Here is a 13,550-nt window from a genome sequence, read left to right as displayed (position 1 = left end):
CTCTTTGGGGTACACTAGGATATTGCTTTACCTCTTTCTCCTTTCTCTCTTAAGGGTAAAGTGGGATATTAGTTTTATCGCTTTGAACTATACTGGGAGTATTAAGTTCATCTCTGAGAGTTCCCTGTGGTATTAGTTCATCTCTGGGAGTATGCTGGGATACTATGGGCATACTGAGATATTGCATTACTTTCTTCTAGTAAATGATTTTCAGAGCCTGGCACTTAATGTATTATTGTCTTCCACTAAATTAACTAGATTTATGTTATGCTCACAAAGTATATATATTGGGCTATATCAGAGACACGCGCGTCCGTCCGCCGGTCTGTCCGTACTTTTACTCGTTTATGTCACCTATCAGTTAAATATCAAGATTTTTTCGATTAAAACGTTCATGTTATTTTCCCATACCGCCTAAGTATTGCATCAACAGTTGATACCACAAAAAACTCCGTAAAACAACAACAACAAGATATTACGTGATCTATCGCACAGTCACTGTGATTTGCACGAAATAGTTATTAGCTCAGTATCTATTGGTAGACTACCCGGTATTACAACATTTGAAATATTTATGTTTATAAGATCCCGCGTTATAATCAACTTACCGCAGTTTTCATAAATTTAATCCATATAATCGGTCAAGGCTTCTCTAAAAATTGAACTCGATTATGATATTTCAATATTTTAATTACAACTAGTTTTCTGTTTTTATGTCCGATCAAAAAGCACTGCGGGCAATGATCATAAGTTTGTATTCATAAGTCAAAGTAAGCAAGATTTATATTCATTTTTGCCAATGTCTTTGAACCTCGTTTGGCCGTTTAACACTCTGCTACGAAATATGAAACAAACAACCAGCTGAATTCTTATTTAGCTTTTCTTCTTTGAACCATAAACAACAAAAACTATCTACACAAACTAATGAAACTATAAACTATTGAAAATATTAATTTCAAACACGGTCTGTACGTGATCTGTCTCACACCATCAATGGAACAGTTTCCATATGGAGCACACTGAAATACTAGTATGTCTCATACTGGGATATATCTTTATACCCTTGGAGCACACTGGGATATATTTTTATACCACTGGAGCACACTGGGTTATGTCTTTATACCCCTGGAGCACACTGGGATATGTCTTTATACCCCTGGAGCACACTAGGATATGTCTTTATACCCCTGGAGCACACTTGGGTATGTCTTTATACCCTTGGAACACACTGGGATATCTCTTTATACCCTTGGAGCACACTGGTATATGTCTTTATACCCCTAGAGCACACTGGGATGTCTTTATATCCTTGATGCACACTGGGATATGTCTTTATACCCCTGGAGCACACTGGGATATGTCTTTATATCCTTGGTGCACACTGGGATATGTCTTTATACCCCTGGAGTACACTGGGATATGTCTTTATACCTCTGGAGCACACTGGGATATGTCTTTATACCCCTGGAGCACACTGGGGTGTCTTTATACCCTTGGAGCACACTGGTATATGTCTTTATACCCCTGGAGCACACTGGGATGTCTTTATACCCTTGGTGCACACTGGGATATGTCTTTATACCCCTGGAGCACACTGGGATATGTCTTTATACCCCTGGAGCACACTGGGATATGTCTTTATACCCTTCGAACACACTGAGATATCTCTTTATACCCCTGGAGCACACCGGGATGTCTTTATACCCTTGGAGCACACTGGTATATGTCTTTATATCCCTGGAGCACACTAGAATGTCTTTATACCCTTTGAGCACACTGGGATATGTCTGTTTGCCTTTTACGCACAGTAGTATGTATGTCTGTATATCCTAGAAGCACACTGGGATATGTCTTTGTTACCTTGGAGCAAGGATATGTCCTTATACCCTTGAAACACACTGGGACACTGTCGTTACGTCTTGGTAGTATGGCATTTATTGCACTGTTGTCTTTCACTTTATGATATACCCGCAAAGTATATGGGACTATACTGGAGCCACGCGCCTCCGTCCATACGTCCGATTTTTAAATTAGTATACAAAAATGTTCGAAATGTTTTAAGCTACTGGATCAAAGGTCAATGTCACGCATACATCAAAAGTCAAATAGCTTTATTTTGTGTCCGCTCCATACCTTTAATTCTCGGAAAGGGTTTCCATAAAAAGAAGCTGATCAAGACGACGGACCACTGGGTCCACGGACAATGTCTCGTATATATAGGACTAAGATCAAATAGATTTATTTTCTGACTCGTTTTTACCAAAATGACTGAGCTGAGAGAAAGATTCTTACACTGGTATGAATAAACAACAAGTTTATTTTCTTATAGTATTGATCAATAGTTGAGGTTTTTCTCTTTCTACTATATACATCAGAAGCAGCTGTTATTTGTGTTATATCTTCCACAAAAACTATTGAAATATAACTTCAAAGGCGGTCTTTACGTGATCTATATCACGGTAGCAGTGAGATACAGTCGCCGAGTTGGAGACTCCAGACAACTAAAAGGCTTTGATTTTCACTCATTGTTCTTAAACTGTAATAAAATTTACAGATCTAGATATCATATATTTATTTATTAAATAATTCATGTTTTTTTTTTCACCCTCAGAGACTTTTTTATGAATCATTACATTATACTACCCCGTGATATAACACCGAATCCTTTGTTCTTTTGTAGGAAACCACAGTTTAATTATCTATATATCTAATTGAATCCTTTGAAGTATATACTGTTGCTTTACTAAAACCGTAGGTTGCGTTGGAATTTGTCAGAGATGATTCTTTAATTTCAGCAGTTTCTTCTTATAAGATTTTTATTGACTTAAATCTCAAATAAAATTCAGTTAAGTTTTCCTTTGTTAACGATTTAAAGTGGATCAATCATAACAAAAAAAATCATCTTGAGCTGAACTTCTCATGCTTTTAACTGCATCTGAAGCAAAAGCAAAAGCCGACTTTTACAAAAAAAAATTGTTTAGTCATGGTGGAAATAGTATATAATGTTTTACTTTTTCTTTATGGAAGTATTTAGGCCTACATAAAATACGGTCAAAAACTTAATACGGCATTGAATGTTTTGTCATGTATGCATTTTTGAGGATTTTTTTCTGCAGGAAAATCCCTATTCAAAAGTATTTTGCTATTTACAGTTAAAAGAAAATTTACTTTTTCTGTCGACTATTTTCGCAGAACTCGGACGATTACGTTGATGAGATAAAAACAACGTCGCACAATCCATTTTACTTAGAGAACAGCAATTCTCATTTTTACCACTGTCAGATGCGAAATTTAGACTACAATTATATTCAAATAAGACGTTTATGGTTTATATTATGTTATAGTTGTTTCAACTGCACCATTCTATGCTAAAAAACCTTGGTACGAACTACTAAATGATCGGAACGAGACGTCTTCTGAATTTCAAGCGTTGATTGTCAATCACCATCCGGAGAGATATAGGTTAGAAGCATTCCCATATAATAAATTTCTAAGAATGACAGTTATTACCGACAATTGAAATTAATGACGGTGACACAGATATGAAATGACTGCCTAGGGAATTATCATTCTAGCATTTTATCTAACTTCTTTTTTACTTTAGTCAGTTCGTGCATGCGCAGCAGAATTCACAGTTCTTGGTGACAAACCTCTTAGTGTTTGACCAGAACATTACTGTTATCAGATTAAGAGCCCCCCCCCCCCCCCCCCCCCGCACGAACAAACTCTCAGCCCGATCTAAGTCCTTACACAGTGGTTTCCACTATAATCGATTTACCAAAGTATTTTTGACAGAACAAAAAAAACTAAACCAGTTCCGAAGCAACTAAGGGTAAAAATATGTTATATACTTTGACTATACATACTAGGACTCCTGACCAATTAGGACAAGATGCGTTTATATACAAGATGATTTACTGCGACCTCGCACGTACACAGGGCAAGATAATTGCGTTCATAAACAAACTGATTCTAAAAAAGTTGATTTACTGCGACCACGGTGTATATATGTATCAACTTTCTGCTTTCTGCACATTGTGCACAATTGCATGTGCGCGTTTCTTGAGAACGGAGTATAAAATGTATTTTTCAGTTGACAATTTTTCATTAAATAGCCCTAAACCGTTTGAATTTCATTCATAAATGAGTCATACATCAAACGAAACGACAACCTTGTTGATGTATAACGGTCTCCTAATGGTGCCTAGGGGAAGGAAAGATCTATAGCCTCGGTAAAAATTAAAACTTTTATATTTAGATTTCAACGGTTTTTCTACTGTGCTTTATTTGAAAAACGTCAACATTGAACATAAATTTAAGATTTACGGCTTCTTCTTGTTTTTGTTTTGTTTTGTTGTTGTTGTTTAGGGGGAATAACAGGCAGAAAAGATGCGGCATGATTCCACATGTCTATCCATGAGTGTAAAAGACAAGTTCCACTCGTACACACGTGAACAGGCTATTGAGAATGTAGTAAAAAGAGAAAATAAATTGTAAAAATATTCAACTTTATTTTCGCATTTCTTTTTTTTTTTCAACGTAAGTTTTACAAGCATATACTGGAAAAATATAAAACTATTTCATCAGACAATCCATAACGTTGTTGTATTCACTAGGTATCACAACTAGAATTTAAAAAGACAAAAAAACAAGCAAGGCCTTCCGTTTCTTATTTCCCTAAAACACCAGTCTTGAAATCCCGATTTATTAGCAAGAATTGAGAAAGGGAAAATGTTGCAAAACTATGTTTCCAATAATGATCTGCAATAAATATGAGTACAAAAAATGCGCTTCGAGGTAAAGTGAGCTATCTGGAATATGTAAACAAAAATAATTGAACAGTCATTTCATCCTGTCTGATCGCAGAAGTAGCAAGCAAAATAAAATGGTCGATCAAGTCATTTTTATTCTCATAAAAAAAGCAAAGAGGAATTTAGTACAAATGTTCATAAATATTCACACTGGGATAATGACCCGTTTTAAGACTGGAATTCATACAGCAATGAAATACATGAAAGAGGTGTAAAATATGAGTCTAAATGATATGATGTTAACAACAGTAAAAAGTATATAAACTTGTGTCATTTACACATTAGCACATAAAAACATCTGCCTTTTGAGCAAACAGTAACAACATAAACATTTGTTTTTTTTCTTTCTAGCCAGCTATAATTAGCACATTTCAACATGATTGGAATCTTTCATTCTGAAAATATTTTCGCCTTTCAAAAATATGTTAACAAAGAAAATGTAATATGATATGCAAACATTAACAATGTTAAAAGGCTGAAATTAGATAAAACAAACTAGCAAAGTGCTCCAGATAGGGTCCTTAAAAGCACTAACAATACCTAAAGTCAATCAACTGTTGACAAGACAACACCTAAAGTGATTGCTTTAAATGAAACTCACAATGAGACTATACTGTGAACAAATAAACTCTAAAACTTTAACTAATTTACGACAACACAGTGACTATCACAATATAACCAAGATCGATTCGTATCAACAGTTAAGCATGACCAGTACTCGGCCAAACAAAATCAAGTCTTTTCTTTTCTCTCTGCAAATACACCATTCTCTGACCTTTCAAGAACATCTTCCAGTCTGTGCGACAGACTCCGGGCAAAATTTAACCCCCAGTGTCCAACAGACAACAATTGTCTGTTAACTGTAACAGTTCACAATCGTTCCCATAACAACGACTAAAATGCCCGTGCGAGGACAACTTGTGATCAATAAAGTTCTGCTCAGTGGAGCTAAGTGATCTGCAAATTTCTCTCCTAAAACTGTCCGAATTTCCTTCAACAAGTCACGTGGTCTTATTCTTGGGTTCGTGACGCTTGTTGTGGAGAGCCAGATGATCTGAGCGGGCAAAGGACCGATCGCACACCTTGCACTTGAATGGCTTGGAGCCCGTGTGTTTCCTAATGTGACGTGTAAGTTCGTCGGAGCGCGCGAATCGCCACTGACAACTCTGGAAATGACAACGGTACGGTTTTTCGCCCGTGTGGATCCGCTGGTGGGCTTTTAAATGAGAACTCTTTGTGTAGGCTTTACGACAACCTGCAAAATACAAGGTAAACAGACATAAGTCTACTGCTAAAACAATGAATTGTGTACATCAGAAACCTCAGACGGTTCATTTTCTGTAAAATTTCATGTCAAGCACATGTTTTCTTTGTAACTCAATTTTACATCTGACAGGTTAGTTTGTTGAAATGCGTAGGCGCAAAATATTTACACCACCGAGGCGACAGACTTATTTATTGCAAAATTATTCAAAGTTTGTATAAATGTTCGCAACATTTTACGTTTTCAACCATAACATGCATACATACATTTTGCCAGGGGCAAACACGAGTATGTAATGTACTTCCTTTATGTTAACTTGACATTTTAAGTCAAAAATTATAAATAAAAACTAACTTACCAGGGAATTCACAGAAGTGGATTCGTCTTTTCTCCAAGTCTGGGTTATTTTTTCTGTTGTATTTTATTGTAGAACAACCTGGATGCGTCCTTTGTGGCTTCTTTGGCAAATGGTGGCTTCCTGGGGATGGAACGCTCAGCATTGGACTCAGGTTCAAAACTGAACCCGGCAGTGGGACTCGGCCTGGTATCAGACCAGGGTATGGAGGTGGAGGAGTTCTGCGTAAGTCTAGACCGGTGCTTGGACTGCCTGGCTGCGAGTTTGGTGGCGTTGGTGGCATCAAGACTGGCACAGTGTGAGGCGGTGTAGGGGTCGAACTGTAGTTCAGAGACATCGGTGTCTGGCTTCTAACTACACCACCGGAGCTATATTGCGATATATATTGTACCATTGGCGATGATGAAGTAGGTAATAATTGCGGCACTGGGATATTCAAGGATTTTGGTCTGTCCATAAATTGATCAGAACTTGTATTTTCACTTAACATACAACTTGATGGAGTTTCTTGTTTTACTTGTACATTGTCAAAGCTGGAATTGTGAAACTGACATGAAGGCTTATCACTAGTGTCCTCTACTTTTATTATAGGCACTATCGGAGTATCGTCCATTTCAATCTCACTATCTCTGTCGTCGTCGGCTATATTGATACATGCTCTAAGATTGTCCCACATTGATGTCCCCGAAGAGTTATTCGTTGCTCCACCAGGTAAGCGTTTGTGTGTGCCGTTGACTAAATTGTTTTCGTATGAGACGTATGTAGCATCCATATCGAATCCATTCTGGAACTTAGTAACCTGGAGACCCGGGGCCTTTGATTTATTTTCTGTTGGTTTTGGTGATGATTCCTTTCCAAAGAATTCATCAACCAAAGACGAACTCGTTCTGCGCGGACCTTCGATAGCGTGTTGAATAATCTGTTGTTTAGTGGCGTTCAGTAAGCCAGTTCGAAGCATGGACATGTCCGTTCCTCGATAAAGGCCGGCGGAAATCATCTTTTTGGCCGCCAGAAGGTCTGGATTGTCTTTGCAGTCGCCAAAGAACTCATCCACGAGAGACGAGCTCTCTCTCCTTGTGGGCTTGCCATTAGGAATGTCTAGAAATGTTATGTATTTGTCCCAATCATCTACCGGTTTCACCTGAAATTATAGTTTAGAAATCAAAATCAATTCGTTGTAAGTACTCTTAAACGAGTCAAATTAAAGGATAACCTTGCCTACGACACGGCTAAATTTAGTTTATTTATAAAGATTACGTTAGGTTCATATTACTTTTACGTGTTTGAACATGTGTTTATTCGCTGATACGGCTTTATCTTTCAGACAAATATTGACTTTAGACAGAGTTTATCGTGTACATGATTTCTATCAGATAACGAAATGTTAAGCGGTTTCGGTTGTTTGCGCTCTGTTTTATCAATGACGCCTACGTACTTCCGAATCGGAACAACTTTGTTTTCTGCGCAGTAATTTGTACGAATTATGAATGAAAAGTTCGAAGGGTACTGAAATGATAATCAACCAATCAAAATTCACCATTCCCGTCCGCCATTCATTTGATACCATATCCAATTAAGACGTAAAAATCAACTCGTTTTCAGTTAATTACTCGACGAAATGAAAACGTATTTCATAAGATTGTAATTTACAAATATCTGTTTCAAAATGTTGTTACCATTTTGAATGATATCAACTCTGCCTACTGTTTAAAGACGAATTTTTACCAGATTGACCTACTTTTCTCGTCTCATTCATAAATTCAAAATGGAGTCTTGTAAATCGTTATTTCGGCTCCATTCCCGTCGTGTTCAAAGTTGTTTACATTTTAAATGACATCCAGTCCGTAAAATTAGTTAAAATCTAATCGGAATTACAGTTAGTCGAGTAAAATAAGTAAACTATAACTAATGTCTTCGTGTCGTGAGTTGTGTTAGCATTGTTACAGATATCAAGTAGTACATATTATTTGTCCTGTTTTTATATCACGATACAATGTTCTGATATAACAATATCATAAAATAAAAAGTTCATACAAGTATAATAAAATAATTTTCTACTTAAAACATAATGAATTAAAATACAAAAAAATAAATATCGTCAGAATTCCAATTCGCTTAATTTAACACTTATTCTGATTTAAATTGTAATAAGAAACTAAAGGAAGAGTACATACATTACTTACATGTGAATTCCCTGGCAGCTGTGGCTCGCTGGGAGGCAAGAAACAATCGTCTGTGTCCGGTACGATTTGATCATCGAAAACTTCACTTTCGAGATTAATAAAACAACTATCGGCCATTCCAGATACACAGTATGTGTAGATATTAAAGTTCACAGTAAAAACACAACAATAAGTCTTTGATTAAAAACAATTCACAAAAGTCTCTTTTCAGAAAGTCTTTATACAGCTAGTAATCCGCTCTGTTCGCTGTCCTCTGGATTTATGAATGAAACTTGACGTCAGTGGAGCTTTTATACACTCGTGTGTAAAAATAGATGAAGGTGGAGTATCGTAAAATAGTACCGCCTAGAAATGATACGTTGCCAATCACGTGATTTAATATTCAACATGGAAAATTTTCTCATTTTCTTGTTTTAACTTCGAAAATTGTTGTATTAATTTGTTGGTTTGAAATTAAGTTAATCATCGTGGTCGAAATATTTCAAATACCTCTTCAAAATTCAGCTAGAGTTGTACATTATGCATTTGAATATATAAATAGGTCACGTCAATCATTTTACGTCACTAGAAAACACGTCATCAAGGTTACAGGGTTAATTTTTATGAATGAATGAGAATTTTTAGCGTAAACAACTTTAGCGTAAACTCACTCTTGCGAAACGTTGTTTTGTTCAATGTATCACTCCATATGTTAAAATATTAAAAAACAAAATGAATATTTTCGTATAAAATATTTTGTTAAAAGAAGGTTTTCAATGTAAAAGGCAATAATACACTAGCTCTAATCAGATAAAAATTCAGATTGTATTTATACATGTACCAGGTAGTGTCATGGTGTCATTATCTACAACAAATATACGCATGACAATCACAGGTTTAAACTGCTGGGTAAATAGAATATTGTAAAAGATCTCGCATGGATCTCTGTATATCTGACCAGGTCACGTATAGACACACTTCACCTTTAACTTGTAACTTCAAACATCAAACATTAGACTCTTATATGTCTAACTTATATGCAGATCGTCTTCAGTAGTTTTAAATTATGGAGGACTGTACTTCGAAGACATCGCTTACATTTGTCCTGGTGTCGTTATATATACATGTAGTATCAGTCATGAAGTTGCTAGAGACAGTAAGAGTGGCATATCTTCTCTTAAGTGCTTTCAAAAGAGTACTTCATTGTACGGTATATTCTAGCTATAATACCCTCATAACATTATTCGATTAATTGTAAGACTGCTTGTGCCGCGAGCGAAGCGAGTGTCTTCTCTGTACTTTAAAAAAGAACACGTATTTTTTTAGCTATATATAACTGAAAATTTCACAGAGACGGTGCATGTTTTCACGTGTGTTTTTTTTTTAAGGACACGTTTTACTCTGTAACTTAAGTAGTAATAAATAAAACAAAAACTTGTTAAGTTTGAGGATTATGTTTGTTTGTACGAGATAAACCACTTCACATGTGTTTAAACGATTTACGTCACAGTATAGTGTTGATTTCCGTGTTGAAAATGCATTGCACGCAATAGCTTCCGGATTCTTACAATCTGCCTAAGAGGCTGAGTAATACATAATCTAAATCACGCGCGGATTTACAGAATATCACAGCGCAAATCTTCCAGCGTACTTTGTGGCTGGATTTATGTCTCTTCTGTCCAAATTGGGTCGGCAGACCAGTATAACAACCAAATTGGGTCGGCAGACCAGTATAACAATTTTGTATTTAGTACACATGTATAATCAAGCAATAAAGGTATTATGGAGCTATGTGCAATCAAAGATGGTACAGCAGAAATAGGTCTGCATTTCTCTGTTGCTGTTTGTAGGCGGACCTTCATAACTGTGTGCCTAACAATGGTAGCGATAATATTTGTGTCGCTATAAAATAGACAGGGAGTTCCTCGACCCTGTTGTTGAGGGCATATATTCCTCTGGTGTCTAGATACCATATGCAACCCGCATTACTATATATAGTGGTTCTACATGACTCTTATATAAATCGCTGGTCCACGGCAGTCTATATCCAACGCACGTGGCCTGGGCAAAAGTCAAACAACATGAACATCATGTAATAAATCACGTATTGCATGAGGACCTAGACTATTGGCCGGCAAACCATTCAGTAAGGATATACTGTACTTCTTTTCCTTGTTACTATTAATAAAGCTCTTGTGTGAACATGTTGTGTAAGTTTTACGATTTGATAATAGTTTCTCTAGACATAACATGTTTTTAGACTAATTTGAATAAGTAGAACTGAACTTTTTGCCAAAACATATTTTGTGCTATATACATTTAGATGTTTGTTTGGCTAAATGAATAGGTAATTTTCTACAAATGCAGAATTTGTCCATTGATTTTATTGTCAGACCAACTATGGCGATATCTACGACAGTTTTTTTTCTACAAATAGTATGTATTCCCCTTTGAGCTGAAAAAAGGCAAACATTAAAATTTATGCATTTATATTGTTAATTATATTTGTGTAATTGGAATGGAAATTATATACACTGTTGGCCAATATAGAATCTAGCTTGGTTGTATCATCGAAAAATAATCTTTAAAACAAAACAGATATTTTTGTTGGTAAATGTCCCTAACATCACAATATTTTACCACAACAAGATCTATTTAATTCAAAAGCTATTTATTTACTTCGTACGTACATGTACAAATATAGAGAAGTAACAAACAGGATTGGGTAGTTTAAAATCTCTCATTAGTGTCTCCCACACACGGTCTTAAATGAAAGAAAACTTACGAAAATATATTAGCATACTACCCATAATGCTAATTATGTTATAGCACCCTGTATGCTTGGTAATTTTAATTTTCGCAGCACTGAGACCTACGGAGAGAGAATGTTAATTTATGCCACAAAACACCAACATACTTACGTAAAGTGGTATATACTTGCAATGTATTTTCATACACATTCTCATGTTGTTGTTTTTTTTTTTTCATTGTTAAAATGAAACTTAGTGTGGAGATGTAATAAAAATGACTCTCAATGGCGATATATGAATGTCATTTCAGCAAACTGATTAGTAAATGTTCTGGTATAATTACTTTGATACAACTACAGCCGCTACATCACATTTTCTTTCGTCTTGTTTTGTCATACGTCTTTCACTTTCATTTAGTGTCCCTTGCATTGAAATGAATGATCTTTTTTTCTGAAAAGATAGATAGACAGAAGATTTATATTTTACAACATCAATTTGACAACTTTGAGCTATGGTTCAAAGTCTGTGTTTGCAAGGGCTGTTAATAATATCTCGCCCCCCCCCCCACATCGAGATTTTAGAGATCAAACTACTACCCCTCCAGTATCCAGTATTTTTTAAAGTATAAAGTATGTGTGAATAAACAAGCAACAACAGCTCCCCATCTCCATTTAAAAAATGAATGTGGTAACGTACATTAAAATTATTATTTCACAAACGGCTGAACCTTATTTTGCTGTATCATTTATTTCAAAAGAAATATTGCGGTATATAAAACTGTAATAATACTGTTAAAATGTAGTAATAATATTCCAACAGGACACAAACTTACTGTCTTTGTAAGTGCAGAAACTGTAAATGGAAGATGAAAGAAAAAGCGTTTATATAATGATATATACTGAAAGTACAAAATACACAATTCTGGGACCTAATGCCTGACAGTAATAAAGACGAGGTACGTAGCTTATGATCGAACCTGCGACTGACTGTATTATTGACTATCCAGATTTTGCATTGAGCTAATATACATATTTTCGAGTTCTAACCCAGCTGTATTAAAATACAGGTACATGTACTTGGTTTCCAAGAAAATGGACAACGAATAATTGAAGAAGCAACATGCAGATACTGTACTAGAATAAAATGTAATAAATAAAACATGCAATTTGAGAAGAAATCTTGACTGTGGTCCAGCAACACGGGTTACATAGCTACATTATGCTTCTGTTGCAATTTCTCACGTGTGTGTATCATATGATAAACATGTTATTTTCATTCGATTACAATCTTGGTTTAATGGGCCGTTAAAGTTTGGTCTCACTCTGTTTGTCAAAACATTCATATATTTGATTTATTACTTCGCACCAAGCAGCTGTTATTTTCTTACATGTCTGTTATTGACAATATAATTTGATGCTGGGAAAATCGAACGTATGAACAAATGAATCATACAATATAGAAGCGGTATCCGAGTGATTCGCACTCAGCTACCGTAATGATAAATGAAATATTCTACAAAGTCAGTTACATACCCTGGAGAGAAAGTTTTAATCAGTTAATTGTAATGCTGGTTTAGCAAATAAATAGAAAAAGTGAAACGATTTGTCATAAACCAATGGCTCTCAATCCGCACATGGACATGTCTTGTGTAAAAATTATGTAACGTTTCTGAAGCATAATGTCCCTTTGAGTAGCCTTTTTGAACACGGTTTCAATATTCCATATCTTTTCGTGTTGCGAAAACAATCTGGGAAACATAATGTGAGAAATTCCAGTCATTATGAAGAATGTAAGGTTGCTGTGGGGAAATTTAGAAGACCAATATTTAAACCGACCTTCAAACGAATCATACTTCTCTATAAACGTGTTGACTGACATGAATACTTTCAAAGTACCAATGTACAGAAAATTAGAACTTTTAAAATTAGAACAGTGCTTGAGAAGCTTTTGAAATAATAATAATATCTCACATTTTACAATATCATAAGTGGTTGACGCACTGGTCGAGAGGACTAAGACGCTTTCCTGCTCCGGGTTCGGGAATGCTCCGGGTTCGATTCCCGGCTACTCCCATTGCGGTGTGTCCTTGGGCAAGGCACATTATCACGATTGCCTCAGTCGACATGGGTACCAGCAAATTGCAGGGGGTAAGGTATAATTGGTTTTTAACTGTTCTTAAATTAGAGGCGTTAGGTTATGTTCATTGTT

At 35.7% G+C, this 13,550-nt stretch overlaps 1 protein-coding gene across 2 annotated transcripts; it reads right to left on the bottom strand.

Moving 5' to 3' along the window:
* Window positions 1-4,491: 4,491 nt before the first annotated feature.
* On the bottom strand, window positions 4,492-8,887 carry LOC123556471 (Krueppel-like factor 5). Of its 2 annotated transcripts, none has more exons than XM_045347216.2 (3): window positions 8,605-8,887; window positions 6,434-7,571; window positions 4,492-6,066 (listed from the first exon to the last, which is right to left on the bottom strand). In XM_045347216.2, exons 1-3 carry the CDS (start codon window positions 8,728-8,730, stop codon window positions 5,813-5,815), a joined length of 1,518 nt encoding a protein of 505 aa, XP_045203151.2. In that variant the 5' UTR covers window positions 8,731-8,887; the 3' UTR covers window positions 4,492-5,812. The 2 variants fall into 2 exon arrangements, with proteins under 2 accessions (XP_045203151.2, XP_053398668.1); XM_053542693.1 differs by having other exon boundaries at window positions 8,614-8,887.
* Window positions 8,888-13,550: the final 4,663 nt, after the last annotated feature.

Source organism: Mercenaria mercenaria, chromosome 5 (genome assembly GCF_021730395.1).
Source record: "Mercenaria mercenaria strain notata chromosome 5, MADL_Memer_1, whole genome shotgun sequence".
Lineage (NCBI taxonomy): Eukaryota > Metazoa > Mollusca > Bivalvia > Venerida > Veneridae > Mercenaria > Mercenaria mercenaria.
This window is presented reverse-complemented; position numbering and strand designations above follow the sequence as displayed.